General features: G+C 51.3%; 1 protein-coding gene across 28 annotated transcripts in view; it reads left to right on the forward strand.

Moving 5' to 3' along the window:
- Positions 1 to 27,161, forward strand: part of TCF4 (transcription factor 4) — a 121,521-nt gene that overhangs the window by 40,336 nt on the left and 54,024 nt on the right. For 25 of the 28 annotated variants that reach the window (XM_051772974.1, XM_051772969.1, XM_051772973.1 and 22 more), the window contains one exon: positions 22,632 to 22,696. In XM_051772974.1, the coding sequence (XP_051628934.1) occupies positions 22,632 to 22,696 (65 nt within the window). Of the gene's footprint in view, positions 1 to 4,961; positions 5,096 to 5,360; positions 5,487 to 22,631; positions 22,697 to 27,161 lie in introns of those variants that run through there. The other 3 variants (XM_051772991.1, XM_051772992.1, XM_051772993.1) reach the window with 3 other exon arrangements.

Consider the following 27,161-nt stretch of genomic DNA (forward strand, 5'->3'; position numbering starts at 1 on the left):
AAACAGTGTTTTCCCTTGGTTTAAGAAATATTTGGTTTATAAAAACGCAGTTGGGGGCGCCTGGGGAAGGAATGCAGAGGGATTCGGGATTCCAGAGTTCCTGATAAGGGATTTGGGGAGCATCCTCATGTTTCTAGAAGGTCCTGCTTAATTGCCTTGGAGGGGTTTTCCCGGCTGTGATAGTGGGATGGGTGCAGGTGTCCCTCCTGCTCCAGCATTCCCAGGGAATGGACTGGGAGAGCTTTGTGTGGGAGTGGGAACCCATAAGCAGCAGCAGGACAGATGCTGCAGTTATGGATATCCAGGATGGGGTCTGGGAGTGTTCCGTGCTCCGGTTGTGTCAGCGTTTGGGATTTTGGGAGGAATTTATGTGCACGGCTCTTCACTCGGACCAGACTGTGGCTCCGACTCCACTTATTCCAAATGGATTCCCTCATTTCCCTTCCCCTGGCAGCGCTCTGGACTCTCCCAAGGAAAGCTTCCTGTCAATTTGGGTGTCAGGATCCGGCTGTGGGTTCCTTTCCATCCTTTCTCCCCTTTCCCTTGGCAACTGATCCAGAGCCTGACAATCCTCCCCCTTAAAATGGTTCATACTGGTGTGTTCCATCAGCTCGGCTGGAGTGGCTCCTGCTGTGGGATGGGGGCTGTGGAATCATGGGATTCAGGTTGGAAAAGCCCTCTGGGACCATGGAGTCCACCACTAACCCCTGTCCCCGCGTGTGGCACGTCTGGCGTCGCTTCTCATCGCCCCTCCCCTTCCCAGGCATCCTCGTTGGGAATGCTGCTTGTCCTGCTCCTTGGAATACCCTGTTAAAGGGACGGGAAATCATTTCCCATTGCTTTTCGACCCTGCGTGACTTCCTGGAGCATTTCCCTGCAGGGAAGTGGTTCAGTGCTCCCGGGGGGATTTTGGGATTGTCCTGTGCAGGGCCGGGAGCTGGACTCAGTGACTCCCTTCCCAGTGAGGAGATTCCAGGATCCTGTGATTCCAGGGAGGTTCCAGGTGCTGCTGGTTTAGGTGGTGACCTCTGGGTGATAATTTGTCGTGGTTCTTGTGGTCATCATGTGACAGCTGCAGGTTCCTTGGAATTCCATCCCTCTCCTGGCTTTGCCTACCAGGATTATTTAGGTTTGTGCTTCCAAGTGCTCTGAACATCCCTAGGAGAGCTGGAATTTTGTGCAGATTAGGGAAGTTTCCCCAACACAGTGTTAAAAGGCCCCACTTCCAGTTGCTAAACTGTCAGCGTCTGGGCAGGAATTTTCCATGCTGGGGCTCTGACTCAGCCGGCTCTGTGGTTTTTTACCCTTCTGCAGGACTGATTTCAACATTCCCTCAAGTGGGATTCCATTTCACCTCGGCACTTTTGGGATTTGCTCGGTTGGGAACATTAATTCCCTTTCACACCACCTCTGTTATGTCAGGTGGCTCCTGCTCTGCAGCTGGAGCAGGGAAGGGGCACCAGAAACCGGGAGGGAAGCAGCAAAACCCGTCCAGGAATTCCAAGGTTGGAAGGGGCTTGCAGCACCCCGGGGTGGTGGGAGTCAGGGTTGGAATGAGGTGGGATTTAAGGTCCTTCCAACCCAAACCAATCTGGGATTCTGGGAACCTAAAAAGGTCAGGAAAGGCCTTTGGAAACCCCAAAACTGGGAATTCCAGGCTCTAGTGTTCCTTTGAAGTGTTTTCCACTCATGGAGCTGATCCAGCCCAGCACCAGTTTTAGGAGAATCATGGCATCATGGAATGGTTTGGGTTGGAAGGGACCTTAAAGCCCAATTTATCCCACCCCCTGCCATGGGCAGGGACACCTCCCACTACCCCAGTGTGCTCCAAGCCCTGTCCAACCCAGCCTTGGACACTCCAGGGACCCTCCATCCTTGGAGACCTTCCAAAGTCATGATTTAATGCTGAGTGGAACCTGGAAAGGTGCTTTAAAATGCTTTGTGGGAGCCACAAAGCTGGAAAGAGAAACACATTCCCACTCCAAGGCAGGAGTTAATAGATTTGTCAGTGCTGCCAGTCAGGATTCCGGGCCCGGCATCCAACTCCAGCCGCTCGACAGTCCCAGAGAAAGGAGATGACAAGGACATCTCCATTTCCTTGGGAAGAGCAGAGATGTGTACATAGAAACTGGCTGCTCTGGCAGCTGAAACGTGAGGTTGGCCTGCAGAATTTGCTGGGAAGTTTACATTCCTTGGGATCTGGGCCTCAAACAAGCCGAGTTGTTTTGTGGGACAGGCTGGAGTTGTCCTCTCTGAAGGCAGCAGGAATGGCCTCCTGCCCAGAATCCTGGTCTCCTGTCCATTATCCCAGACTCCTGCCCATAATTCCAGCCCCCTGGCCAGCTCTCCCGTTATGATGCCAGGCTTGGAGCTGGATTTATCCCCTGGAGAGGGAAACAGCTTCTCCAGTGACATCCAGAGGTACTTTAGTGGTTAAGGAGCTCCTGCTCTTCCCAGGGATTATTGCAGCTTGGCTTTCTAAGCTTTTGTTGCTGGTATTGGTGGCAGAGGGAATTTTGAGCTCCCACCTGTCTGGGCATTAAGAGAAACCTGGAAGTGACTTTCTTAAATATTCATGAAGAGGGAAGAACTCAATCTAGGAAGTGGGATGTGTCCCTGCCCATGATGGGAGGGGTGGGAACGAGGTGGGATTTAAGGTCCCTTCCAACCCAACCCATTCCAGGATTCTATGAATGAAAAAAAAATTCAAATAATAATAATAATTAAAATAACAATAATTAAAATAATAATAATGTAAAAACAATCATGTAAAATAGTAATTTGAAAAATAATAATTTAAAATAATAATTTAAAAAGGAATAAACCACCCAATAATTAAAAAATTACAAAAAAACCCCCAAAACCCAACACCAAAAAACCCCAGGGGTTTCTGACTGAATTCCAGTTTCCTGGAGTTTCCTGGATGAATTTTCTGTGGCTGGAGTGTTTCTTCCTGAGCCTCACCCAGGGATCCCAGGGCTGTTCGGGGGGACACGCCGGGTTGGGATTTGCATTACAGCTGGAAAATGGACATGTGGGAAAATCTGGGAAACAAAACCAATTTGGTGAATTAGTGGGTCATTTCCATAGGCGGTCACGGTCCGTTGGGCAGGGAAAAACAATGGGTTTGTTATGCTCCTGGTTAAAGCCCAGAGTGGCCAACAAAGCCCAGTTTAATTAATAAGCGCTTGGAGCCCGGCCCCGCAGTCTGAACTTCCCAGCCTGGAGAGGTGGGGAATTCAAGGAGGAGCTGCAGACAGAAAAGCAACTTGTTTTGGGGAGCTTTGGTGGATTCTGCTGGAAAATGATGGATCTGAGGGGTGGGGGGGCTGAGCTGTGCTGCTGGTTTAGGTTTAGGACAAGCTTTGCGCTGTGGTGCTTAAAACTAAGGGCTCCCTGAATTCCTGCTGGGATTTTCTGTCTCCATCCAAGACAGAGTGATCCTCCCTTTCTGTGGGAAAACGTGCCGCTCTGGAAGCAAAAAATCCTTTGATTTTTATAGTTAAAATGTGAATTCCCGTCCTCGGGATTGTTCCGGGAATGACTCTTCCCTCAGCTCTCTGGCTGCATTGGGATGGAGGCACGGAATAGGTCAGTCCAGTCTGAGGGATGACAGGAGGGTCCAGGAATTCTCTGCAGCCTCATGCCAGTATATCCCTCTGCCATATGGTCGGAATTACGGGCAGCATCAGTTCTCTCACCACACAAGGCTGGGGGGACACTTTGATCCTGGGACATGCGAAAGGAAAAGCTCCGGAGCATGGATTTAACGGGAACCAGCAGCACTTTAATTCCATTATATTCCTTTCCAACAAAAATCAGAGTATTCCCATTTATCCCTTTATCCCATAGACTTTTGCTACCTTAATATTCCAAAAAGGAGGGATGGGGAGGGATATTCTGGGAAGCAAACCCACCGAATAGATTTGGGAAAGAAGCAATCAGGCCAAGGATCAAATATTGCAATGCTTGACTTTGGGGGTGTTTATATTTGGGGGAATTATCCATGAAAAGCAGGTTGGATTAAAAAAGAATGGAAGGAAAGGAAACTAGGAATAAAAGGTGTAAAATTCCAAGTTCAGGGAAGGTGTGGGATGAGGTTTAGTGTTAAAAGAGGAGCTGAGAGTGAAGAGAGAGGCAGGGAGTGAATTTAAACAATCCCGACAGATTATTGCGATGCAGAAGGAGCATGAGGCCGGAACAGGGAATTTTTAGGACCTCTCAGAGCTGGAAAGGGGAATTTATTGACAGATGATGTAGACACTGCTGAAAAATAAATGGATTTTTCGCCTCAGTGTTCACAAAAGAGGACGGGGAACAGATGCCAGAATCGGCTCTAAATTTCCCAGGAGAGAGGTGAGAAATATTGAAGGAAATAGGGATTATTCCAGACTGGGGGATCACACGGTGGGTGAGAATATCAGTGGAGGGATTAAACTAGAGAGGAGACATCCCAGAATCCTTAAATAAGAGCAGAAGAAGGACTATTCCATGTTTATCCAGCCAAACACCTCCTGACCATCCTTAGTGCCCTCAGCATCCACAGGGCAGGGCTAAATAGGATTTTGGGAAGGAACTTTTGGCTGGGAGGGTGGGGAGGTCCTGGCACAGATTGCCTGGAGATGTTGTGGGTTCCCCATCCCTGGAAGTGTCCAAGGCCAGGTTGGAATAACCTGGGATAGTGGAAGGTGTCCCTGCTCATGGCAGCAGGTTAGAACAAGGTGGTCCCTTCCAACCCAAGCCATTCCATGATTTTATATCCTTCCCCCTGCCTTGCCTTTCCCCATTACCTTCTTGATTTTCATTTCCAGCCCCATTGTGCGCTGAGCATCTAAAAAGCATTTAAAAAGAAATAACTAAACAAAACCCCCTCAGTGGGATACTGAGGGCTGGGGGGGGCTGAAAAAAACCCTCAAAGGGTCTGAGGGTTCTGAAGGGTGGGAAACCCCTCACGGCGCTGAGGGCTCAAAATGGCGGAAACCCCTCACAGGGGCTGCTGAGGGCTGGGGGACTGAGGAGCGCGAACCCCTCACGGAGGCTGCTGAAGGTTGCAGAGGCTGCAAAATCCTTTGAGTGTCTGCTGCGAAATGGTGAGGTAAAAAACACTTAAAAGGGTCTGCTGAGGGTTGGGTTGGGGGGCTGAGGGGTCTGAAACCCCTTAAAAGGGTTTGCTGTGTGTTGAGGGTCTGAAACCCCTGACGGGGTCTGCTGAGGCCTGGGGGGTCTGAGGGGCACAAAACTCTTTGAAGGTCTGCTGATGTTTGAGGGGAATGAGGGGTCTGAAACCCTTGACAGGGTCTGCTGAGGGCTGGGGGGTCTGAGGGGCAGGAAACCCCTCACGGGGCTGAGGGCTCAAAATGGCGGGAAACCCCTGACAGGGGCTGCTGAGGGCTGGGGGGGCTGAGGAGCGCGAACCCCTCACAGGGGCTGCTGAGGGCTATGGAGGCTGAGAGGCACGAAACTCTTCAAGGGTCTGCTGAGAAATGGTGAGGTGTGAAACCCCTAAAAGGGTCTGCTGAGGGACGAGGGTCTGAGGGGTCTGAAACCCCTCACAGGGTCTGCTGAGGGCAGTGCGGACCCCCTCATGACGATGGGCAGTGGGGACCTCCCTCATGATGGGGGCAATGTGACCCCCCCTCATTCCAGGTGGCAATGTGAACCCCCTCATTCTGGGGGGCAGTGTGGGCTCCCCTCATTCTGGGGGGCAGTGTGGGCTCCCCTCATGGTGGGGGGCTATGCAGACCCCCCTCGCAATGGGGAACAATGCGATCCCCTCGGGAGCACTTGGCTTCCACAGGCTGGATATCTCTGTTTTCAGATCCACCTGGGGAGTTGCTTTCCTGCCCCCATCCTGGTGGGAAGCCGTGTTAGTTGGGATCTAGTTTGTAACCCCATAAGTGCTGTCGGAGCGTGGCTGACTCAGTGTGTCCTGTTTGCCTCCCCTGTTTCCCCATCTCAGCATTCCCAGGAGGATTTCTTGGAGTCAGCCCCCCCTCTTTGCCTGGCAGAGCGAGTCTGTGCCTGGCTTTGATATTCTTTTTCCATGTGGGATGGTTTTGATCCCGTTCTCAGGAGCTGTCATCACCCCCCCCAGCAGTCACGATCCCGGGCTCCGCTCATGTGGCGCACACCTGGAAAATGTTGGGAAGGGCCTGGGCTTTGAAGCTCGGCTTGTTCCCTCCACATATTTGTTCCATCGTGTAATGGGATTTGCTGAGGAGACAGGGCTCAGGGGAACAGGCTGCACTTGAAAGGGAGGGAAGAGAAAATCCAGTAGGATCCGGGTGGGAGAGTCCTGCCACAGGGACGAGCCCTTGACATTGGAATGGGCACTTGGACCTGGCTTGGACATGGGCATTGGGACACGGTTCCTCTAGTTACAAAAACCCTAAAAAGTTCCTCCTAATACAGTTTATTTTTTAAAGGATCCTGGATGGGTTGGATTGGAAGGGATTTTAAGGATCATCTCATTTCAACCCCCTGCCATGGGTAGGGACACCTTCCATAGCCCAGGTTGCTCCAAGCCTTGTCCAACCTGGCCTTGGACATTCAAGGATTGGGCATGCACCAGTTGTGGATGTGGCACAAGGGGATGTCCCTCTCCTCCTGACCGGAGATGGATGGTCTGGGATGGGAATGAGGGTCATGAGGGATTTTAGGAGGTTTAAACATGTAAAAAGGATTTTAGTGATGGATAAGGAAGGAAAGAGGGTGGTGGGAACTTGCAGCTTCCCTGGTGCATGGAACAGAACATGGGCTCCAAAGGGAATGGCAACCTGGGCTGTGGAAATCCATTAGGAATGCTGGGAGCCTCCTCGTGTCTTCCATGCTTAGTGTGGACTTGTGTTCCTGCTTAATGGGGAGCAATACATCCTGGAGCTGATGGGAAACAGCACATCCAAGCTCCCCCAGTCCCAAAATAGGGTTGGTTGGTCTTTTGGGAGTTTCTTTTCCCTCCCAGTTCCCGCCCCCCAGAGTTGATGGTGTGAGATCCATTGGGAAGGGTGAATAGAAGTCAAAGGAAACTCTTTTGGCACTCTGGGAGGGCCGAGGGAGCCGTGTCCCTAATCCTGCCACGGTCCTCGTCACCTTATTATTAGAGCTGTGTAAATCTGGCAGGGATTTGTGTTTGCCAAATATACCCCTGGCCTAGATTTGGGATTATATTTGGAATTCGGGCCAGTTTCCACGCCTGTGCAGTTGGGAATTTTTGCCAGTTTGGAGCATCACCACAGGAAAGGGGATAATGAAGGACAGAGGAGTCAGGAAGGGAGAGAGCTAAGAGTGGAAGGCAAAAAGGACAAAGGAATGTGGAGCACATTCTTGCTTTCCCGCTTGCTCCTTCCTTCCAGATCCCTCATTTTCCATTTCCAGCTCCATTGTTGCCCATTTAGAGGAATTACAGAAATTTCAGCCCCTCTTGGCCACGGGAAGGTCCTGCTGGGGTGGGAGGAGCGGATTTTCCTCAATTAAGGGCCGTAAAGCTGTGACTTCCCAAGGTCAGCAAGGGAATCCAAGGAACAAATCCCAGTGGGAGATACAGGGTGGGTGGACAGAGTCCAGTCTGTGCTGGGGTTCATTAGGGATAATTATCCATCTCCTCTGGCTGCACTGGGAGGGTGGAGAGGGATATTGCAGAATATGGGTCCTTCTGCAGTGCTGATTCATGAATTATGAACTTGGAGAGGTTTAGATATGTCATAGGAATCATATGGGAATGTGGACCTGGAAAACTCCATCATAGAACCACGGAATGGTTTGGGATAGAAGGGATTTTAAGGATCGTCTCATTCCAAACCCCTGCCATGGGCAGGGACACCTTCCATAGACCAAGTTGCTCCAACGTGGCCTGGAACAAATTCCAGGGATGGGGAATCCACGGCCCCTCTGGGCAATCTGTGCCAGGGCCTCCCCGCCCTCCCAGCCAGGAATTCCTTCCCAATATCCCATCTAAACCAGTGGGAAGCCATTCCCTGTGTCCTGTCCCTCCATCCCTCCTGGGATGCTCCTCTCTGCCAGGAAAGGGATCTGCAGGAATACAGGAGAGAATTCCCAGCCCTGGGAAGTGGAGGCAGCAGAGGCTGGGGCAGAGGGAACCCACCATCATTATTTACCTGACTTGGAGCTCTACCTTTTCCAAAGGACACCAGATCCCTGCAATTATCTGGGAAGGGGGAGGAGATGGGGTTTGGGTGCCTTTGATGTGGAGCTGCATCAGCTCAGCTTTGGGGAATTTCATTTGAAAGGAGCCCTTCACATCTGCTTCTTGTGCTGGAGCCAAAAAAGGGGGATTTATCCCTGCCAATGGGGGGATCCTGGAGGGTGAGAGTGACACAAACCCCTTCCAGCCCTTCCCAGGAAAAGCAGGGGATTAATAATTGGTTAGTTTGGAGAACGGGGCCTTTTCAGCTCAGTGCCTTTGTGTCTTCCTTGAATCCTCTCAGAAATCCCATTTTTCCTTATATTATTAATGCAGCAGCTGTTGCAGCTCAGACAACTTCCAGAGAAATTCTGGAGGAAAAAAAAGGGGTTTGTTTCCATTTTGGGAGCTTTAGTTTTGCTTGCTGCAGTTTCTGGATAGGGAGCAGGTATCCCCAAATCCCATCGGGATGTGGGTGCATCCCCCAGGTCACCACAGGGGGGTTGATCCTTCATCTCTTTATTCTTTAAGCTTCCAAAGGGCTTTTTCCCGGTTGGTTTTCCAAAGACAAGTTGTCTCTCTCCCCCCTCCGGTTGTCCAGATGATGCAGCCACAGCTGGCTGACATTTCTGTGGATCTTCCCAGCCTTTGTTGGGAAGTGGGCAGGTCACGCTCAGGTTGAGGTGCGTGCCATGCCCTGGATTCATCCCTGTTCCATCCAGGTGGAAGGAGACGAGGGACAGTGTTGTGCCAATGTCACTCACAGCTGCTCCTCCATGGAATAGGTGAAAATCCCTCCTTCCTGCAGCATTCCCCTTTCCTGGGGCTCAGGAAGGAGGAGCAGGGATGCAGTGCTTGGAATGTGGTCCCTCCTTGGTGTCCATCTGGGGTGAAGGGGGGGCTCGAGGGTGCTGGAGCCCTACGGGAATATCTCAGAGTGGGAATTAGGTGGGTCATGATATCCATGTGCACCACGAGGTCTGTGCTCGTCCTCGGAGGTGTCCACCTGGAGAAGGGAAGGCTCCAGGGAGACTTAGAGCCCCTTCCAGTGGCTAAAGGAGAGCTGGAGAGGGATCAGGGACAAGGCATGGAGGGACAGGACACAGGGAGTGACTTCCCACCGGTTTCGATGGGATATTGGGCAGGAATTGCTACCTGGGAGCGTGGTGAGGGGCTGGGATGGCGTTCCCCTGGAATGCCATCAGGGATGGCTGCCCCTGGATCCCCGGCGGTGTCCGAGGCCAGCTCGGAACACCCCGTCCTGGCGGGAGGTGTCCCTGCCCGCGGCAGGGGGGTGGAACGAGCCGATCCCTGACCTCCCTCCCGACCCGACCGTTCCACGCCCCCCGAGGGATTCCGCGCGGAGTGCCGTGCCCCGCTCCCCGCCGCTGCCCGGGCCGGCCGCGGGTCGCGGGTCGCGGGTCGCGGGTCGCGGGTCGCGGGTCGCGGGTCGCGGGTCGCGGGTCGCGGGTCGCGGGTCGCGGGTCGCGGGTCGCGGGTCGCGGGTCGCGGCGGGCCGGGGGCGGGCGCTGCGGGCCGTGTGGAGTGTGACAGACTGTGAAATGGGGCGTCGCCGCGCGGCTGCGCCGCACCTGGGCCCTTCAGCTGTGATTGATCGCGCCGCTCATGTGGAAGGGGCCCATCTGCTCCGCTCCGCTCCGCTCTCCCTCCCTCCCCGCGCCGCCGCTCCGCTCCGCGCCCGGCCCGCGCCCGCCCCGGCCCCGCGCCCCGCGCTGCCGGCCCGGCCCCGCGACTCTTACTGCGGCGGGGAGCTCTCTGTCCCCGCGCCAGCGCTTAATTAAAACCGCTGACATCATGGCGGTATAATTAAGCGTGGCATTAATTAAGCTGGAATAACGATTTTTTTTTTTTATTAAGAGCTCCGCTTGCGACGACGACAAAAAAAAAAATCCCAAATAATTCCGTGTAAAAGCGGGAGAAAGCCATCCCACCGCCGCCGCTCCCGCGCCGGGGAAGGACGCCCTTCGGGGGGCTCGCCTCGGCGTTTGCGGGGACGGTCGGGGGGTTGTCGCCTTTTTGCCTATTTTTTCTGCTTTTGCCCCAAAAGTGCTGATCGGCTCCTGGCATTCTGATGGCTAATTATGCATCGGAGAGCTTCGACAGCTGCATTCATCATCATAAAATGTAATAATTAATGACATTCCAACAAAGAAAAATATGCAAATGAGCGCTCATTAGCATTTTCATATTCAGCTTTGATAATGCTTTTGCTGACAAGGTTGTAATTAATGAAAATTCATGTCGCAGTCAGGAGATTGGATCGGTTTCATTCCGCTCACAATTCCCAAATGCTTGCATTATGGAAAATCGGCGGCTCTGCCAACTTTTTCAGGGAAGGGAAAAAAACCACAACACACACACACACTAAAAGCACCAGATGCAAATGAAGGGGAGGGAGCCGTTAACTCCTTCCAGCCCTGGCCCCCTCCCAAAAAAACAGGGAAGAAAAACAACCCCGGCAGGAATACGGGAATTGCAGGAAAACTTTTCCCTCCCCTTTATTTTCCCTTTGGTTCTCCCTGTGTGCGAGTGAACTCGGAGGGGACGAGGCGCTGCCGGTGTGTTCTCTCCTGGCCTTATCCAGTTCATTCCCGGCTGCATCCACGGGTTCCTCATGCCTGGACAGATCCGTCGGCATCGCTGGGGTGGTGGCTCGGTGTGGGGAGCAGGATCCGGCCGTGATCCTGCTGTTCCTTGGGATGGCATCTGGGACAGGATCCGGCCGTGATCCTGCTGTTCCTTGGTTCAGGATCCATCCATGCTCCTGTTCCTTGGGACAGGATCCGGCCCCAGCTGCTCCTGCTCCTTATTTCTGGCATTCTCAGCCCTTCCTCTGCCCTTTGGTTCCTTATAGGGACTCCAAGAATTCCACCTTTTGCCCCGTCCTGCTGTTGGTGGGGCTGTGTCAGGAAAATGCCGTGGGCTCCCCACGGTCCTCTGGTGCCAACACAATTCCAAAGGAAAAGAAAGTAACAGGGAATTGCAATTCCTGGTGTTGGGATTGTTTGTATTTATTATTCCCTCCAAACCAGTATCCTTGTGGGAATGGGAATGGGAAGCATGAGGAGGAAAAAGGTGACGCTGCTCACAGGGATGAGCCGCCTGATCCAGAGCAATTCCACCATTCCCAGTTCCAGGAAGAGCTCTTTCCCATCGATTTGAACATCAATTCTGCCCAAACAATTCCATTTTTAAGCACTTTTTAATCTCAAACTTTAGAACTTGATTTATATTTGAATATCAAAGAATTCGGGAGGTTTAAATGATCCGGGTTTATTTTTCCGGGATAATTTCCCTTTGGATGGGCAGAATGCCCAGGCAGATGGTGCAGTGGCACCTGTAAACAATCGGAATGGAGCCGTTCATCCCGGCATTTCTCGGAGCTTTTTCATTCCCTTCCATACAATAAAACTGGGATTGGGTCCTTTTTTCCCCCCAAATTCATGTTTTTGGGCTCAGGAATAAAAATCTGGGATTAGGAAAAATCTGGGATTAAAAAAACCCTGGGAATGAGGAGGGATAAAATAAGTCAAATCCACATTTAATTGTCTCCACACAAAATGGTTTCATTTTAAAAATTCCAGATTTGGGTAAAAAATCAGAATCAACCAAGAAATTTCCCCCCAAATCCTTATTTTATAAGGAATATATTTGCACAGGTTGTTCCTTTGCCATTGGAAACTGGGAATGATTCTGCTAAGACACATTTCCTATAAAATCCAGTTAATCCTTGTTTTCTACCAGGAATTTGGGTTTGCCTTGTAAGGAGCTGGATAGATGGAAATAGTCCCTTTGAGCAGGAGTAAGGTGAGGAATATTTGGATTTAAAAGCTCCAAAAAAACTGGGAATACAATATCCAACCTCAATAAATATCCCACAAGCTCCTTACAAAATATATCCTTAAAAATTAATGTATTATTGGTGGTTTTCCTATGATTATTTAATTTGATTTAATTTATAGGGAGTGGGTAGCAATGGGGTCTGGAATGGGATGAGGCCTGAGAGAGAGGTGGCAGAATTTAGGGGTGGTTTCCAAGGGGAAAAGGGAATATAATGGATTAAAGGAATAGAATAAATATAAATGAAGTGAAATAATTGGGTAATTTTGATAATACCTGGGGGAGTGAAGCCCATTCCCAGCCCCATCCCGGCAGGCTGTGGGATTCCCATGGGATCCAGTGCTTTAGCAGGGAAGAAGAGGGAATTATCCCAGGTTTTTCCAAACCCTGGTAAAGGATAAATCCCCTGGACTGTCTCCTTAATAAGAAAACAAAGAATAATTCCAATTTTTCCCTTTTTAATTTGTTTTCCCTTCTTTTTCAACATCTTTTATTAAAATCATGGATGAAGGAAAATAAATCCTTCCCTAAAGTTTTTATCTCCTTAATGGCTCAGAAAACAGGGAATTTGGGAAATAAACCCCGGCCACAATTCCCAATTTTCTAATAAAATGTGGAAGTTCAGCCCTGGATTTAGCAGCTCCTTGGGTTTTCCATTTAATCAGGAATTCAGCATCGATCAGGATTGATAGTGGCATCTCCAGAGCTTTATTCCAAGGGTGAGTTCAGCTGGATTCCTCTTTCCCGCTCCCATTTCTGCTCCATGGAATCCATGGCTATGGATAACCAATGAAATATCCTGGTGCAGTGAGTTTATTCCATGATGCTGTAAGAATTAGGATATTCCACAAACCCCTAAAAATTCCCTATTAAAGGAAACATCCATTTCCAACCATTTCTCTTCCCAGTGGCTCAGGGATGCCAGGAATGTTTGCAGGAGCCAAATAATTGGGATGTGCCCAATTAAACAAGAAATGGTTTAAAAGCTGCGTCCTCGGAGGATTCCCTGGAATTTTTTGGGGGAAAACCAGTGCAATTGCAACCCAAAATAAAGCCATCTGAAATTTTCAACATCCCAAAGGAAGGTGGGGTCGCTCCATTCCTGCCTCTGCATCCAGGAGGTTTTCCCATGGGAGAGCCAAGGGCGGCCCCGATTCTGGATCAAATCCAACAGTGTTGTCCCCAAAATATTTTACTTCTTCTTTTCTTGTAAGAAATAACAACTAACAAATAAATCCATTATTCTGGAATATTAAATTCTCCCATCTGCCCAAATTCCTATTGGAAAAATTCCTTAAGGAATGAGACTAATTGTTTAATAAACTTTTAATCAATATTCAATAATTATTCAATTAAGTGACTCTTATTCCTATTAATGATTTTTTAAATCCCAATCTCCTGACATAAATTCTGATTATAACTTGAATTTCCATCCCAAAACATCAGCTGGGAATGGGCTTTCCTGGGAATCCTGTGAGGCAGTACAACCAAGGTTCTCCATGAAGCAATTCCCAATATTCCCCAGAACCTTCCTGCTCCTCCCAGTGTTGGCCCTGGAAGGGAATCCTGGCAAAATCCAGGTGGAATGCAAGAATTTTGGGAATGTAAGCCTTAAAAACAGTGGGAAAATCAATCCTGAAGCAGCTTCTGGAAGTCCTTCCATCCTCTCATGGAAGAGATTCCCCGCAGGGAATTCTGGAAACCCTAGCTCCTGTTTTCAGCACCAAATGATTTCAGGACTTCATTACAGGCAGCTCATTTGCATATTCCCCCCTGCTAATTGATACCTTTGTTATGGGTGTGATCTGGGATCGATCTCCATAGGGGAGGGTCAGCCAGTATTCCCAGGCCATGCTGAGCAGGAGTTGGGAAACCTCATCAATACCTGGGATTTGGGCTCTTTGGGAGACAGGCGGTGACTAGAAAGGGCTCATTTGCATATTTGATTATTCAGGATTTGATAATCCTGTGGAAACTGGCGTCCCTGGGACGACATTCCTGGTGGCGACTCATCCCCACGGAACAGGAGTTTGGGGCTGTTTCCTTCTGTTTTGCCGGCTTTATTTTTTCCTTGGCCTTTAGGAATGGAATCCTGGAATGGGTCGGGTTGGAAGGACCTTAAAGCTCCTCCCACTCCAGCCCTGCCATGGAAGGAACACCTTCTATGGACCGGGGTGCTCGGAGACGTTTGTTATCCTTGTTATCCTTGGGCTTGTGGCTGTTAATAACGGGAATGTCCCGGAGTTAGCCAATTCCCAGGCAGAGCCATTCCTGGAGCGGGAATTTGGTGCACCTAAACCCCGGAATTTGGGGACAAAATTCTTGTGGGGGCCCGAAAGCACTTGGAAAACACGGGAAGGCCTCCCCAGTCTCCCGAATGGAATGCGAGTCCATCCAGGGAAAGTCGTGAGTGCGACTCCTTAATTGTGATGCATTTGCCGAGTTTCCCGGCTCCGGCGTCGGCCCCGCTCCGGTGCCATATGGTCTCCCATGGAACATTTAACTTGTCAGATATAATGGATTGTCCTGGAAGCAGATTTTCGCTCGGAGCACTCGGCTCCTCTCTTGCATTTCCCCTGGAGCTCCGGGGCCGCGGGATGAGGGATTGGGCCGGAGCCGCCGAGCGGAGCCGCGCGCTCCGTTCCCCCGGAGAGGGTGACCTATATGGCAGGAACGTTCCCGGCACTCTCCCGGCCGCTGCCCTGCCGGGCGGGATGTCACGGCCGCTCCGTCCGTCCGGGCCCGACAGACTGTGCCACTGGGGCGAGGGAGAGGGCTCGGGAACAGGGAAGCCTCGGCATTCCCGCTCCGGCACCAGGAGGCTCCCCGTGACCTCCACGGAACGGAGCTGCCTCCAAGGAGACCTTGGGAATCAGGGCGGCTTCCAGGGATACTGCAACCTAAATGACAGGGATATTGTGGGATAAGGAGCTCTGTGGGGTAAAGGGCTGTGGGTGTGGGAGCGATTCTGTGGATAGGGAATCACTCACAGGAGTTCGGGGTTGGAGGAGGCAGTGGATGAGTCTCCTTGGTGCTTCAGAGAACTGTGGAATGCTTTGAGATAGAAGGGATTTTAAGGATCATCTCATTCCATGGGCAGGGACACCTCCCACTATCCCAGGTTATTCCAACCTGGCTTTGGACACTTCCAGCCATCCAGGGGCAGCCACAGCTTCTCTGGGAATTCCATCCCAGCCCCTCCTCACCCTCCCAGCCAGGAATTCCCTCTCAATATCCCATCTAAACCAGTGGGAAGCCATTCCCTGTGGCCTGTCCCTCCATCCCTTATCCCAAGTCGTCTCCAGCTCTCCTGGAGCCCCTGTAGGCCCTGGAATTTGCTCCAAGGTCTCCCCGGATCCCTCTCTATGAGCAGTTTCTATGGAGTCTCAGCCCAAATCATTCCCAAATTCTCTGGGAATTCTCTGTCCGTTCCCACGTGTGCGGGCCTGGTGAGGGGGTGCGTGCCCTCCACTGGCATTCCTGACCGGGCACTCTTGGAATCTCAGCCTGTTCTTTGGGGTTTATCCCACCATTCCAGCTGCTTTCCCAGCCCCTGGGAAGCTTGGGGTTTGTGCTGTCCCTTGAGCTGATCCATATGATCCCAAATGTTGGGTTTTAAAGGCAAAATGAACAAAAACCAATCCCATGTTTTTGGAACTTGACTTTTATAGATTGAAAACTATTAGAAATAAATAGGATTTGTGTGGGAATGACAAACTGAGGCTTTAATCTCCACATGAGCATAATTTCCATTTTCATAGGAATGTCTCTTTCCTTCTCTGCTGTGAGGATGTTGCTGTGGGTGCTGAGGTCCCTGGGATCATGGAATCCTGGAATGGTTGGGGTTGGAAGGAACCCTCTCATTCCAAGGTCCTGCCATGGGCATGGAATCTTCCCTTGGAAAAGCTCCCTGGCCCTTCTGTACCATCCTAAATACACCAAAATCTTGAGGTTGCACCTCTCTGGTCCCTTTGGGAAAGAATTTCCCTGGTTGTCATGAGAAGGTGTTGATCCCAAATCTGTTCCAGGAGGTCTGTATCCATGGTCACATCCAGCGGGGTTGGCTTGGGAATCAACCCTTCCAGGCAGGCCTGGCTTACAGAGCCGAGCTTTGGAGCCCAGACTGGAGCTGGAGGAGGGTTTCTCCTGCCCTCTCCATCCCATGCCTTTGGATCCTTATCTTCCTTCTTTTAAAGGATCCTGGTGGAATCTCAGTTTTCCAGCTATGGGATAATGATCTCCTGAACTAAGGTGGAGGGTTAGTGCTGTATCCCAATCTCCTCTTGGAGACTCAGCTGGGATAAACTCATATCCACTCAATCCCTAAATGTTCCTTCAGGGCTGGAATGTCATTCCAACAAGCTTTTGTCTGGGATTTTTATGGAACCTTGCTCCTTTTTTATCATTTTCATTCTTTACTATTAAATAGCCCTTTGGATTTTTATTATATTCCCTTTCCTGACACCTCTCTCCCTCCCAGCCCATTTTCCCTGATATATCCCTGGAATAAGAAGGATAAACCACTATAAATATGTTTTCCTGGAATTTTCCTCCTGTCTCCGCCTGTTTCCAGGTGTTCAGGCCGAGATGATCCTCATTATCTCCTCCTGCCTGGAATTCCACACCGAGGAGGAACAGGAGACTAAAGGTGTTTAGAGAGTGACTCCAAATGAAGGATTGTCTCCCAGAATTCTCCTTCCCATCGTGGAATCTCAGATTCATGAGGCCCTTGGGGTGGCCTCGGGCCCTGTGATTCCGAGGAATCTTTAGGGCTTCCCCACCTCCTTAAATATCCCTCTTTTTCCATTAGAGTGGGAAGAAACCGTCGGTTTGTTCCAGCAAATCCCTAATTTAATTAGGGCAGTTCATTATTCCGCTCTCAATTAGTGCCCGGGTTTGATATGCAGTTTATTAATCCCTGAAATCCCTGGAATATTATGGATTGGTTGTCAAACTGTGGGACTAAAGGACAGTTTAATATAAATCTGGGAGAATCTGCTCCTCCACATTCCCTGTTTATATCATCATTTCTACAATTCCAAGGCCAGTTTTGCCACTTACTTAGTTTGAAAAGCACACGGAGAAATCCCAGATGTCCCTATAACCAGCACCGGGATTGGATCAATTAAAGAAATCCAGGGAGCAATTTGCCTTGGTCTTTTGGTTTGGATTCCCTATTTCAGGAATTTTGGATTCCCTGTTTCAGGAATTGTGGGCAGTGCTAAAAAATCTTAGTCTGGAATTTTCATGGAGTGAGGAATAAGCACAGGAGGGGTTGTGGAGGTCGGGCCCAACCCTGTCCTTGAATTCCATGGGCCAGGCAAAGCTGGTTGGTCTCATATTTATGGATAGACAGGGATCCATGGATGTTGTATGTACAAGGAAGGAATTTTGGGATGTTGGGGATTTAACTTTCCCTGTTTAACCAGTGAGTCGGTGTTGAAGCCCCCCTTCCACCCCGGCATTCCCTGCTTTCGGTTCACACTCTGTAGCTTTATTGTCCCATGGGTTTCGGGATTTGATTTCCTTGGAATTTTGTCCCTTTGTCCTGCCTTTGGCTGTGGCATCGGAATGGCTCTGCCAGACGCCTCTGTGTTTCCTGGGCATCAGGAAAGGGCCAGATTCCTCATTCCCAGTAAAAACATCCCATTCCCCTCGTGCTGTGCTGAATTCCCACTGAAATCCTCAGGATTGATGCCTTCCCTGAGCTTTGTGTCCGGTGTATGGATCCCGTGGATCAGACCCCATGGGGTTCCTGTTGTTTCATGCCCATTATCTCAATCTTTGCCCCAAATCCACGAGATTTCTCCCGGATTTATTGCCGGGGCTGGATAACCCGGCTCAGGCTTAGCCGAGCCAGGCTTACCGGCCCCTAAACCCCAGGAGAGCAGGAACAACACGTGGCCCCCCGGCTGCTCCGAGGGGACGATGCCACGGGCTCCCTGTCCCTGTGCCAGTCCCGAGCCCGCGGGAGCTGCCCCGGGATCCGCCGGGAGCCTCCGGAGCCGCTCGGAACGGCGAGCGGAGCACAGAGGGGCCGAGCCCCAGCCAGCTGTCAGTCCTGGTGCCAGGAATGCTGCTGCTTCCAGTAGGACTCCAAAAAAATTCCACTCACGGGAAGCTGTTTCCTATTGATTTTATCTTCCCCCCCTTCTCCCCTTTTTTTTCCTTTTTTCTCTTTTTCCCCCTTTTTTTCCACCCTTTCCCCCCTTTTTTCGCTGTTTTTGCCCCCCTTTTTTTCCAGTATTTTTTCCCCCTTTCTCTTTTAAAGAACAGAATATTCCAAAGTTGTGGAAAAATAGGAAAACTCTGCACTGGCTCCTCTGCTGAGAACATAGGTGGGATGTTTGGAATTCTGATTCCATTCGTAATTCCATTTTTAATAGGAAGCCCTTGGGAAGGTGTCCACGGAGAGGGCAGGACATATAGAAATTGTATTTATAGATATAAATTATATTGATATAAAATGGTATTTGATATCTAGTTTATATTTCTCTAGCTATATTTCTCCATGGGTGAGGTGCTCACAGGTATCGGATAAATGGCCTAAAATTCCCACTTATTTCAAGGAGGTTTTCCTTGGGTAATTCCTAACTCCCTACAATTTTCAAGTTGATTTTTCTGCTGAAATGAGACAGGGTTTTAATCTCTCAGGAAAACAAATTCCTATTTTTTTGATGGATAACCTGGCAGTGAGCGGAGCCCATCCCGGTGGCAGGAAATTTGGGATGAGGAGATGTTCACTCTGCATCTCCTGCAGCCCAGTTTCAGAAAATATGGCATGCAAAGCCAGGGATTGAGGTAGAATTCTGCTGTTTGATGCTTCCCACAAATTCCCTGTGCTCCAGCCAGCAGCACCTGTGTGTCCATTCCCGGGGGTCTGGGGAGTTCATCCCGTTCTCCCTTTGCTCAGGAGCTCATCCCAAATATTTCCCAGCTCCGTGGTGCTTAATTCCTGGTCTGATTTTGGAATTCCTCTTTAATTTGGCATTAAATTTGTCTTTAATTTGTGTTTAATTTGCCAGTGAAGGGAATCGATAGGGCTCCATTCCCGGTTGAGCTGTTGGAAATCGGAGGGAATGATCCTTAACTATCCAAAATGCTGAAAATCCAGGAATAAAATAACAAATACATTTAAGCAAAATCTATTTGGAGCCATTAAAATTCCAATGCCTGATAAAAGGCCTATTTTTGTTGTCCCCAGTCAGGTTTTCCTGCCTGACCAAGCCTCAAATCCCAAATTAAAATATTGCAGTGGAATTCTTCTCTTAAAAATTATTTTCAATATGAAATCAAGGGAAATATTGAATTAAAATATTTGAGAGAATTAATTTCCCTTCCTCTTCTCTGCTTATGGAAGAGTTGCCTCGTCCCTCTCATCCTGCTTCCCAGAAAACAGCCAAGGTGCCCTTTCTCCAGGGCAGGGATTGGGATGACTTGCATTTATCCTTTGGAAGTTGCTTCTATTTCCTCCTGGATTTAATCAGTTTTTCCAAGCCCACCGTGGTTCGAGTGGCTCTTTATGGATTTATCGAATGATTTGGACCGGGCTGCTTTTATAACAAAAGCGCACAAGGAAAATTTCATGAGAAAGGGGTTCCGGGAAGAGAAGGCAGCTTTTTTCCCGGAGGTATTTAGGGAGCAGGGAGTCACAATTCCGAGTGTGCCAGGCAAGCGGGAGCGGCTCGGAGTTCTCCCTTTGTCTGTGCGGTGATTGGCATTGTGGCCATTCACTGAACATCCCGAGATTCCCCCCACGCTCCGGCGCTTCCCTGCCTTCCCCAAACCCACCCAAACTTCCTCCCCGTGCCGGCCAACTTCCAGGCAGAGCTTTGTTCCCCCAGCCCCAGATTCTCCGGAGTGCCGAGCCGGGAATTCTCAGCACGTTGGCACAGCTAAAAATCCACCCCGGCCCTTCTCCCCCTTCCACCCTGGCGATTTTCCCCCCATGGCGTAGGTTTTTTTTTCCCAAATCCAGCGAGTGGGGCCTTTTCTCCGGGAAAACGCGGCCGTGGCCGCTCAGCCAGGAAAAGTGGGAGCGCAGAATGCTCCGCTCCTGCCTCTTTTGAGGAGTTTTAGCCATGGGGCTTTGGCACTGCCACCCTTGTCTTTGTGCCAAAAAATATCCGCAGCGGCTGCCGCATTCTAGTACTGGAGGCTTGGCTCGAAAATTCCGCAGTGGATGCGGCGGGAAGCCACGGCGCTGAACGCTTTGCTTTCCCCCGAACCCTCCCGCAGCCGGTGGGGCACCTGCACCTTCCGCCGTCCCGACCCTCGGAAAACGCTGAATTCCCGGGAAACGGGGGCAAATTGAGGAGCGGCTTTTCTCGCCCGAGCTGTCATTGTTTAAAGAGCCGGGTGTTGTCACAGGGCTTTTGGGATGTGCCGCGGGAGCGACGGGAGCGGAGGTAATTGGGAATGGATAATTTATAGGGAAGACGTTCCCCCTCGGCCCACCGGGAATGGTTTGATGGTTACGGGTGAGGGGAAAATCCTCAAACTCTCCACAAACTCTCCACACAATCTCCACACAGAATCCACACAAAATCCCCACAGAATCCCTACCGAATCCCCACAGAATCCCCACAGAATCTGCAGCTGGGGCTTTTTAACAGTTCCCGGAGTTCTGCCCAGGTGTGGGGTGTGGAGGAGGTGGCTTTTGGGAAGCTCCCAGTGGCCGCCTCAAAACTCGCTCCGGAGCTCCGTAGCGCCGGGTTCGGTGGGAGAAGCGGCCGCTGGAGATGAAATCTTTCCCGAGGAGCAAAAACCTAAAAAAAAAAAAAGCCAAGTCAATCTCCCGCTGGCTGCGGAGCCGCTTTGGTACCTCGAAGCCTTCGACAGAGCCCTGGCCGGGTGCCCATTGATGTCATGGAAACACTCAAATTACCGGGAATGATTCACGTCTCCGGCGGTCCCTGTTCCTCCCCCACACGGGCGCAGCGCGGCCGAGCCCTGACAACTTGTAATTTGCGGGGGGTTTATTTTGGTGCCGGGGTAAATATTTCTGCCCAAACTCAAATTAAGCTGCGGCTGAGACGATGGCAAAGGGGCTCCTCAGGTGCTCCCGCTCGCTCCCCTCAGCCCTTGGTTCCTTTCGGGAATTTTTTGCCCCCCCAGTCCCTGCCGCTCGTTGTTCCCAAAGACTTCCCGGCCCTCTCGGGGTGATGGGAAGCAGACGTGGATTGAACTGTCCCATCTCGGTGTTGAACTCGTGGATTCCCTGTTTGGATTTCATTGTGGTTTCAATCCTGACTTAGGTCCGGTATTCCCAAGCGGAGGGTTATCCGTGATCTTTGAATACCCAGCTCCGAGTCCTTCCCAAAGTTAGGCCTAATCCCCCATCCATCACAGCAATACTTGGGAGATGCTCGGGTATTTTATATGGAAAACAACAAAACCGAGGAAGAAACAAAAGACTCCAGATACTTAAATTGGGATGGGGAGAAGGAATTTTGATTCCAAGCCACTTGGAATAACCAAACTGTGTCCACAAAGGGCCCTCAGAGCCGGTAGATGGATACTAAAGGCTCCTGGAGTTGGGATGTGGCCACTGATTTCGGGAATGATTTCAGTGAGCCCCAGCAGCCTTTGTCTGACGGTCTGCCTCGCCTTGGCTTCTTTATGGAATGTGCCTGGGATTGGGAATACGGAGCCCGGCAGCAAACCCGGCTCCTGGGTACAGCGTGTCACCAGGAATCACAGGGAGCATCCGGTTCTTCGTGCCGGGTGCTGCACACGGGGCTTTGCTGCCCCAGCCTCGGAACACAGGGAGTTTCGGGGGGGATTTTTTCTGCCTCCTGGATGTTTTGTCAGCGGTGCCTCCCCCCTTCCCCTGCCGGGCTTCTCCTCTCCCGAAGGGTGCTCTTTCCCTGGCAATGTGTTTGGGATCAGCTCTCTTGCCTGCTCTTTGTCTGGGAGCACGTGGGGCGCTGCTGCTCAGCCACCACTTGGTGCTTGGCACAAACCTCCTCTTCTCTCCCTCCCTTCACCCCTTCGATCCCAAAGAATCCCCCTTGCTGCCCTCTGGAAAAGCGGCACAGTTGAGGCTGCGAGTCAGGCTCTGGGATGGGAGTGTTCAAAGCTTCCTGGGAAAAAGGAGAGGGAAGAAAAAAGGGCTTGGAGTGGGCACAGAGATCCCCACTCGGCTCCTGGCCCTTCTGGCAAATTCCCAATGCCCAATCCGTGTCTCTTTCCCAGGTGGATCATGAGAGAATTTTCTCCTGGGAAAGAGCAGGGAAGCATATCCCCAGCAGCTCCTGGAAGCTGGGAGAGCCGGGAGGTGGGAATGTCTGCTGCCTGGGTGGGAGATCGGCTCCCACCTTCACCCAGCCCGTGGAATCCCATCAAATCCCAGGTCCAGGAGCAGCACAGCCAGGATTAGGAAGCTTAATTCCCATCACCATCACCAGGAAGTTTAATTCCCATCCCATCCATCCCTGCAGGAAAACTGTGAATCCCTTTCTGTGCATTCCAGTGGCAGCAGTGCCTGGTTTATCCATGGAATATATATAAATACAGATGGAATTGGCATTGGGAAAATGGGATGAGCATCACCTAAAGCACTTGGAGAAGCTTTGTGTGTGTTCCTGTGCTGTCTGTGTATTTACCTGGATTTTCCCTCTCTTCCCAGGTAAAACAGAACGAGGTTCCTACTCATCATACGGACGAGATTCCAACTTACAGGGCTGCCACCAGGTAAGTGCGAATCTGCTCGGAAATTCCCACTGGAAAGCTCCTTCCTGAGGTTTTCCAGCCAGGATACAGCTCCTGGAGGCTCAGCTTGGCTTGACCTCCTCCCACCCCAGTCAGGGCTGCTGGGAGGCATTCCTTGTGTCCAAAATCCCAGGCTTGGGAATGCCACCAGTGGGAAGAGCTGGTGTTGACTCGTGGCTGCTCCCCTAAATCCCGCTTTCCCTGGGATCTGGGGCAATGCCGTGTGCACACGAGGTTGGAAATACGATTTGCTGTCCCTTTTTGTTTGGGAATCGCTTTTGGCCGGGAGTCAAGGCCAGCAGGCGAACGGCAAAGCCCCCCCATGGGAGCTTGGGAAAGAGGGAGGAGTTCCAGGGAATGCTACAATTCCAGTGTAACACAAAGGTATGGCGTGTGTGCCTCTGCCTCCCTGCACTCGGAATTCGCATCTTTTCAAGTCTCCGGAGGAATTCCCGGCCTAAAAACACTCTCTGTGGCCAAATTCCCATCTTTGTTCCCAGCCAGTCGGGTTTTTCTAAGGACACTTTCTCTCCTCATTCCAAGAACAGTGTTAATGGTGGGGTTTAATCCCTCTGCTCCTTCCTTTCCCTTTTCCGAAGGGTGGCAGCTTTAGAAAAGTATCCGAGGGATTTAATGGCTTCCTTAATATTCCAGGCTTTACAGGCTTCAAATCCACCCGGGAGAACTCAGAGCAAGTGCCAAAATGGGGATATTTTAGGCTTGATCCCTGCTTTCCGTGTTCCTTGGGAATGTGGGGAAAGGATCTATCCTTGTGTTTTCAGGATGAGGCAATTTGAGGAATTCCTCGGGAATACCTGGGTGTGTCGGGCTGTTGTGTGACCATTCCCACCACATTCCTGAGTGCCAGGCTGGCACTGGGAGAGTTGGAAGGGAAGGGAAGGCGTGGAAGGGGCTGCCCAGGGAATGGTGGAGTCCCCATCCCTGGGACTGGTCCCCAGATGTGTGGACATGGATCACAGATGACCGTGGATGGTTGGACTTGATCTCAGAGGGGTTTTCCAAGCTAAATAATTCCATGATTCCAATGGTGCTGGGCCTTGCTTAGGTGGGATCACACATCCTCAGTTCCCTGGGGAAAAAGCTGGAATGATGTGGTTGGGGTTCGTTCACTCCAATAACTCGCTTTCCTCGTGTTTTGATGGCAAAATTCCTGTCAGGATCATCCTTCTCCTTCATTTTCCCTTCTGAGGTATAAACCAGACCAAAGCTGCGTGCAGGGATAAAATAATGGGATTTGGGGAGCCACAAAGGCTGTTCCAAGGGCAGGTTGGATGGGGTTTGGAGCAACCTGGGATAGTGGAAGGTGTCCCTGCCCAGTGGAACGAGATGATCCTTAAAATCCCTTCCATTCCATGATTACTTTGTCCATACAGGAATTATGTGACGGCATTACTGTGACTGTGGGATGGGGCAGCCACAGCTTCTCTGGGAATTCCAGCCCAGCCCCTCGCCACTCTCCCAACCAGGAATTCCTGCCCAACATCCATCCCATCTATCCCAGTGGGAAGCCATTCCCTGTGGCCTGTCCCTCCATCCTTTGTCCCCAGTCCCTCTCCAGCTCTCCTGGAGCCCCTTTAGGCCCTGGAATTTGCTCCGAGGTCTCCCTGGATCCTTCCCTTCTCCAGGAGAACACCCCCAGCTCTCCCAGCCTGGCTCCATGTCTGAGGGGCTCCAGCCCTCGGAGCATCTCCGTGCCCAGGTTGGATGGGGTTGGGAGCACCCACGGAAGGTGTCCCTGCCCACGGCACACGTGGCACTGGAGAAGCTTTCCGACCCCTCCCACCCCAAACCATTCCAGGAAACCATGACACCCACGGAGGGATCATCCCACCCCAGAGGTCCCCAGGATCCCCTTTGGAGCCTGGAATGTCCCAGGGAGGCCCCCAAACCCCCCCCGCTGTCCCCAGGCCCCTGTGGCTCCTTCCGGTGTCGCTCTCACTTCCCCTTCCCTGCTTTATTTGGGCCCAGCCTTCCTGGTTTTTTGGGCTCAGGGTTCCTGTTTTTTTGGGTTGGTTGTTCCTCTCTCTGGGGGTTTTCCCTGTCGCCGTGGTGGGATCGGGAGGGGCTGGCAGGGGGTGTGGGATGTGGGATGTGGGTGGGATGTGGCCCCTCGGGCGCAGGAGCAGAGCCCAGGACTCCCACACAGGGATCTCAGGGACTCCCAGAAATGCAGAGCTTGGGTCCTTCCTGAAGTTCCTGACGGAATTTCACCCTCCATCTGTAGTTTCCCAGCCCTGCCTTGGTGGCTTGGAACTACTGGCTTCCTTGGAAAAATTATCCCTTATTTGTAATCCCTCTCAGGAAGGAATTCCTGGCTGTGAGAGTGGGGAGGGGCCAGGATGGAATTCCCAGAGAAACTGTGGCTGCCTCTGGATCCCTAGGAACGTCCCAGGCCAGGTGGGATCACCTGGCAGGTGTTCCTGCCCTGCTCCCACGTTTCAAACCCTTGGGAAGCACTGCTTTTCCCCGGCTCCTCCCCATTCCCTTGTTAGTATGTATTCCCAGTTGGAATCAATCACTCCGGGGAGATGGTTCCGTGCTGACCAGTCTTGGACAAGCTTTGCAAAATGATTGATTCCCAGCCCAGCTTTGGAAAACTTGTGAGCAGCTCCATGTGGAGCCGGAGCCAGTCCCGCTCTGGCTCCTGGCAGCGCCGGGGGCTGCGGGAGCAGCCATTCCCTGCAGGCCTGGAGCTGGGAGGCACATATGGAAGTTTCTACTCCCTGTCACGTTTGCTGGGCATGTGGTACCTCCCTGCTATCCTAATGCTGGGACTGACGGGATGGAGCGCGTGCGGAGCGGCACGGATGGCTCCGGAATTACAAACAGCTTTGATCGGCCTTTTCCTGGGAAAAGGATGGTACTGGGAACCGAGGCCGTAGCTCTGCGTCATTCCCGTCTCTGCACCCTGGGAAGTCCATTGTGGATCATTGCAGAGATGATCCAGGAGCTGGAGCCACTGCCCTGTAGAGCCAGGCTGGGAGAGCTGGGAATGTTCACCTGGAGAAGAGAAGGACCCAGGGAGACCTCGGAGCAAATTCCGGGGCCTAAAGGGGCTCCAGGAGAGCTGGAGAGGGACTGGGGACAAGGGATGGAGGGACAGGCCACAGGGAATGGCTTCCCACTGGGTTAGATGGGATGTTGGGCAGGAATTCCTGGCTGGGAGAGTGGTGAGGGGCTGGGCTGGAATTCCCAGAGAAGCTGTGGCTGCCCCATCCCTGGAAGTGTCCAAGGCCAGGCTGGAGCACCCTGGGCTAGCGGGAGGTGTCCCTGCCCATGGCAGGGGTGACACTGCATGATCCTTAAGGTCCCTTTCCACCCAAACCATTCCACAGGGAGGGCTCTTCCCTGTCCCAGGGAGCTGGAAGGGCTGTGGATGTGATTCCATAGAATCCCAGAATCCTGGTTTGTGTCCCATTCAGAGATAGGGAATCCACTACCCCTCTGGGTGACCATTCCCAAATCCATGATGCTGGATCATGTCAGGATGTGGAAGCAGCTTCTCCTCTGAGGATCAGGACTTTTTTCCCTATAAATTCCTGCTTCCCATGGGAAAAAGGGGGACTCTGTTTATGTTCCCAGCCAGTGAACAGGAAGAGGTTAAAAATCCTTGGAGGCTCTTGAAGCTTTTTGGCCCTGGCATTCCTTTGGTCTCTCAGATGTTTTCCAGCAACTTTAGTTCCAAACGTTATCCCTGTAATTTCCATAAAATACCAGGAGCTCTCCGAGCCTTCCCTGTGTTCTCCCATTCAAAGGGAAAACACGGATTCTCTCATTAAACTTGGGAATTCAGCCACGAAACCCCTTGTTAAGGGGGAGCCAGGGTGGGATGTTCCCCCTGAGCCAACCTGAGCTGGCATTCCAGTTGCAAGGCCTTTGTATCCAATGTTTTCATGGGAAAACGGGATGATAAGGACCTTGGAAGGTGAGCAGGGCCAGGCTTTAAGGATTTGCCAGAATAATTTGCCAGAGAGGAACATTCTGAAGCACACCCTGGTAGAACATCCCCCCTGGATCACCTTGAAAGGGAACCGAGGCAGAATCCAACAGGGTGACAACTTTTTAGTGGGTTTTGCCGAGAAAAATATTCCCAAAATATTCCTTTCTGCATCTCACTGTTCCTCAGCGTCCCATCCATCCCCGCCAGAAGTGGTGACACCTCCCAGAGGGTTTAGGCTTGGAAAAAATGGGATGAGGGCACTTGCAGGTGTTTGGAATTTCAGCCTGGCACAGAAATGGTGCGTGGAAAACAGGGATACCAGGATATGTGTCTCATACTTTATAATATATAGGAAAATCCTGATAAAAATGAGGTTTATCTGGGAATTATCCCACCCCTTATGGTGCCTTTTTCTCCCATCCATTAATATCGTAGGACTGTCTATATTTCCATATCTTCCTCCATGTATTTCCCGGGATTTTGGGG

Source organism: Manacus candei, unplaced genomic scaffold (genome assembly GCF_025592945.1).
Source record: "Manacus candei isolate 608988 ecotype Guabito, Panama unplaced genomic scaffold, ASM2559294v1 h1tg000163l, whole genome shotgun sequence".
Classification (NCBI taxonomy): domain Eukaryota; kingdom Metazoa; phylum Chordata; class Aves; order Passeriformes; family Pipridae; genus Manacus; species Manacus candei.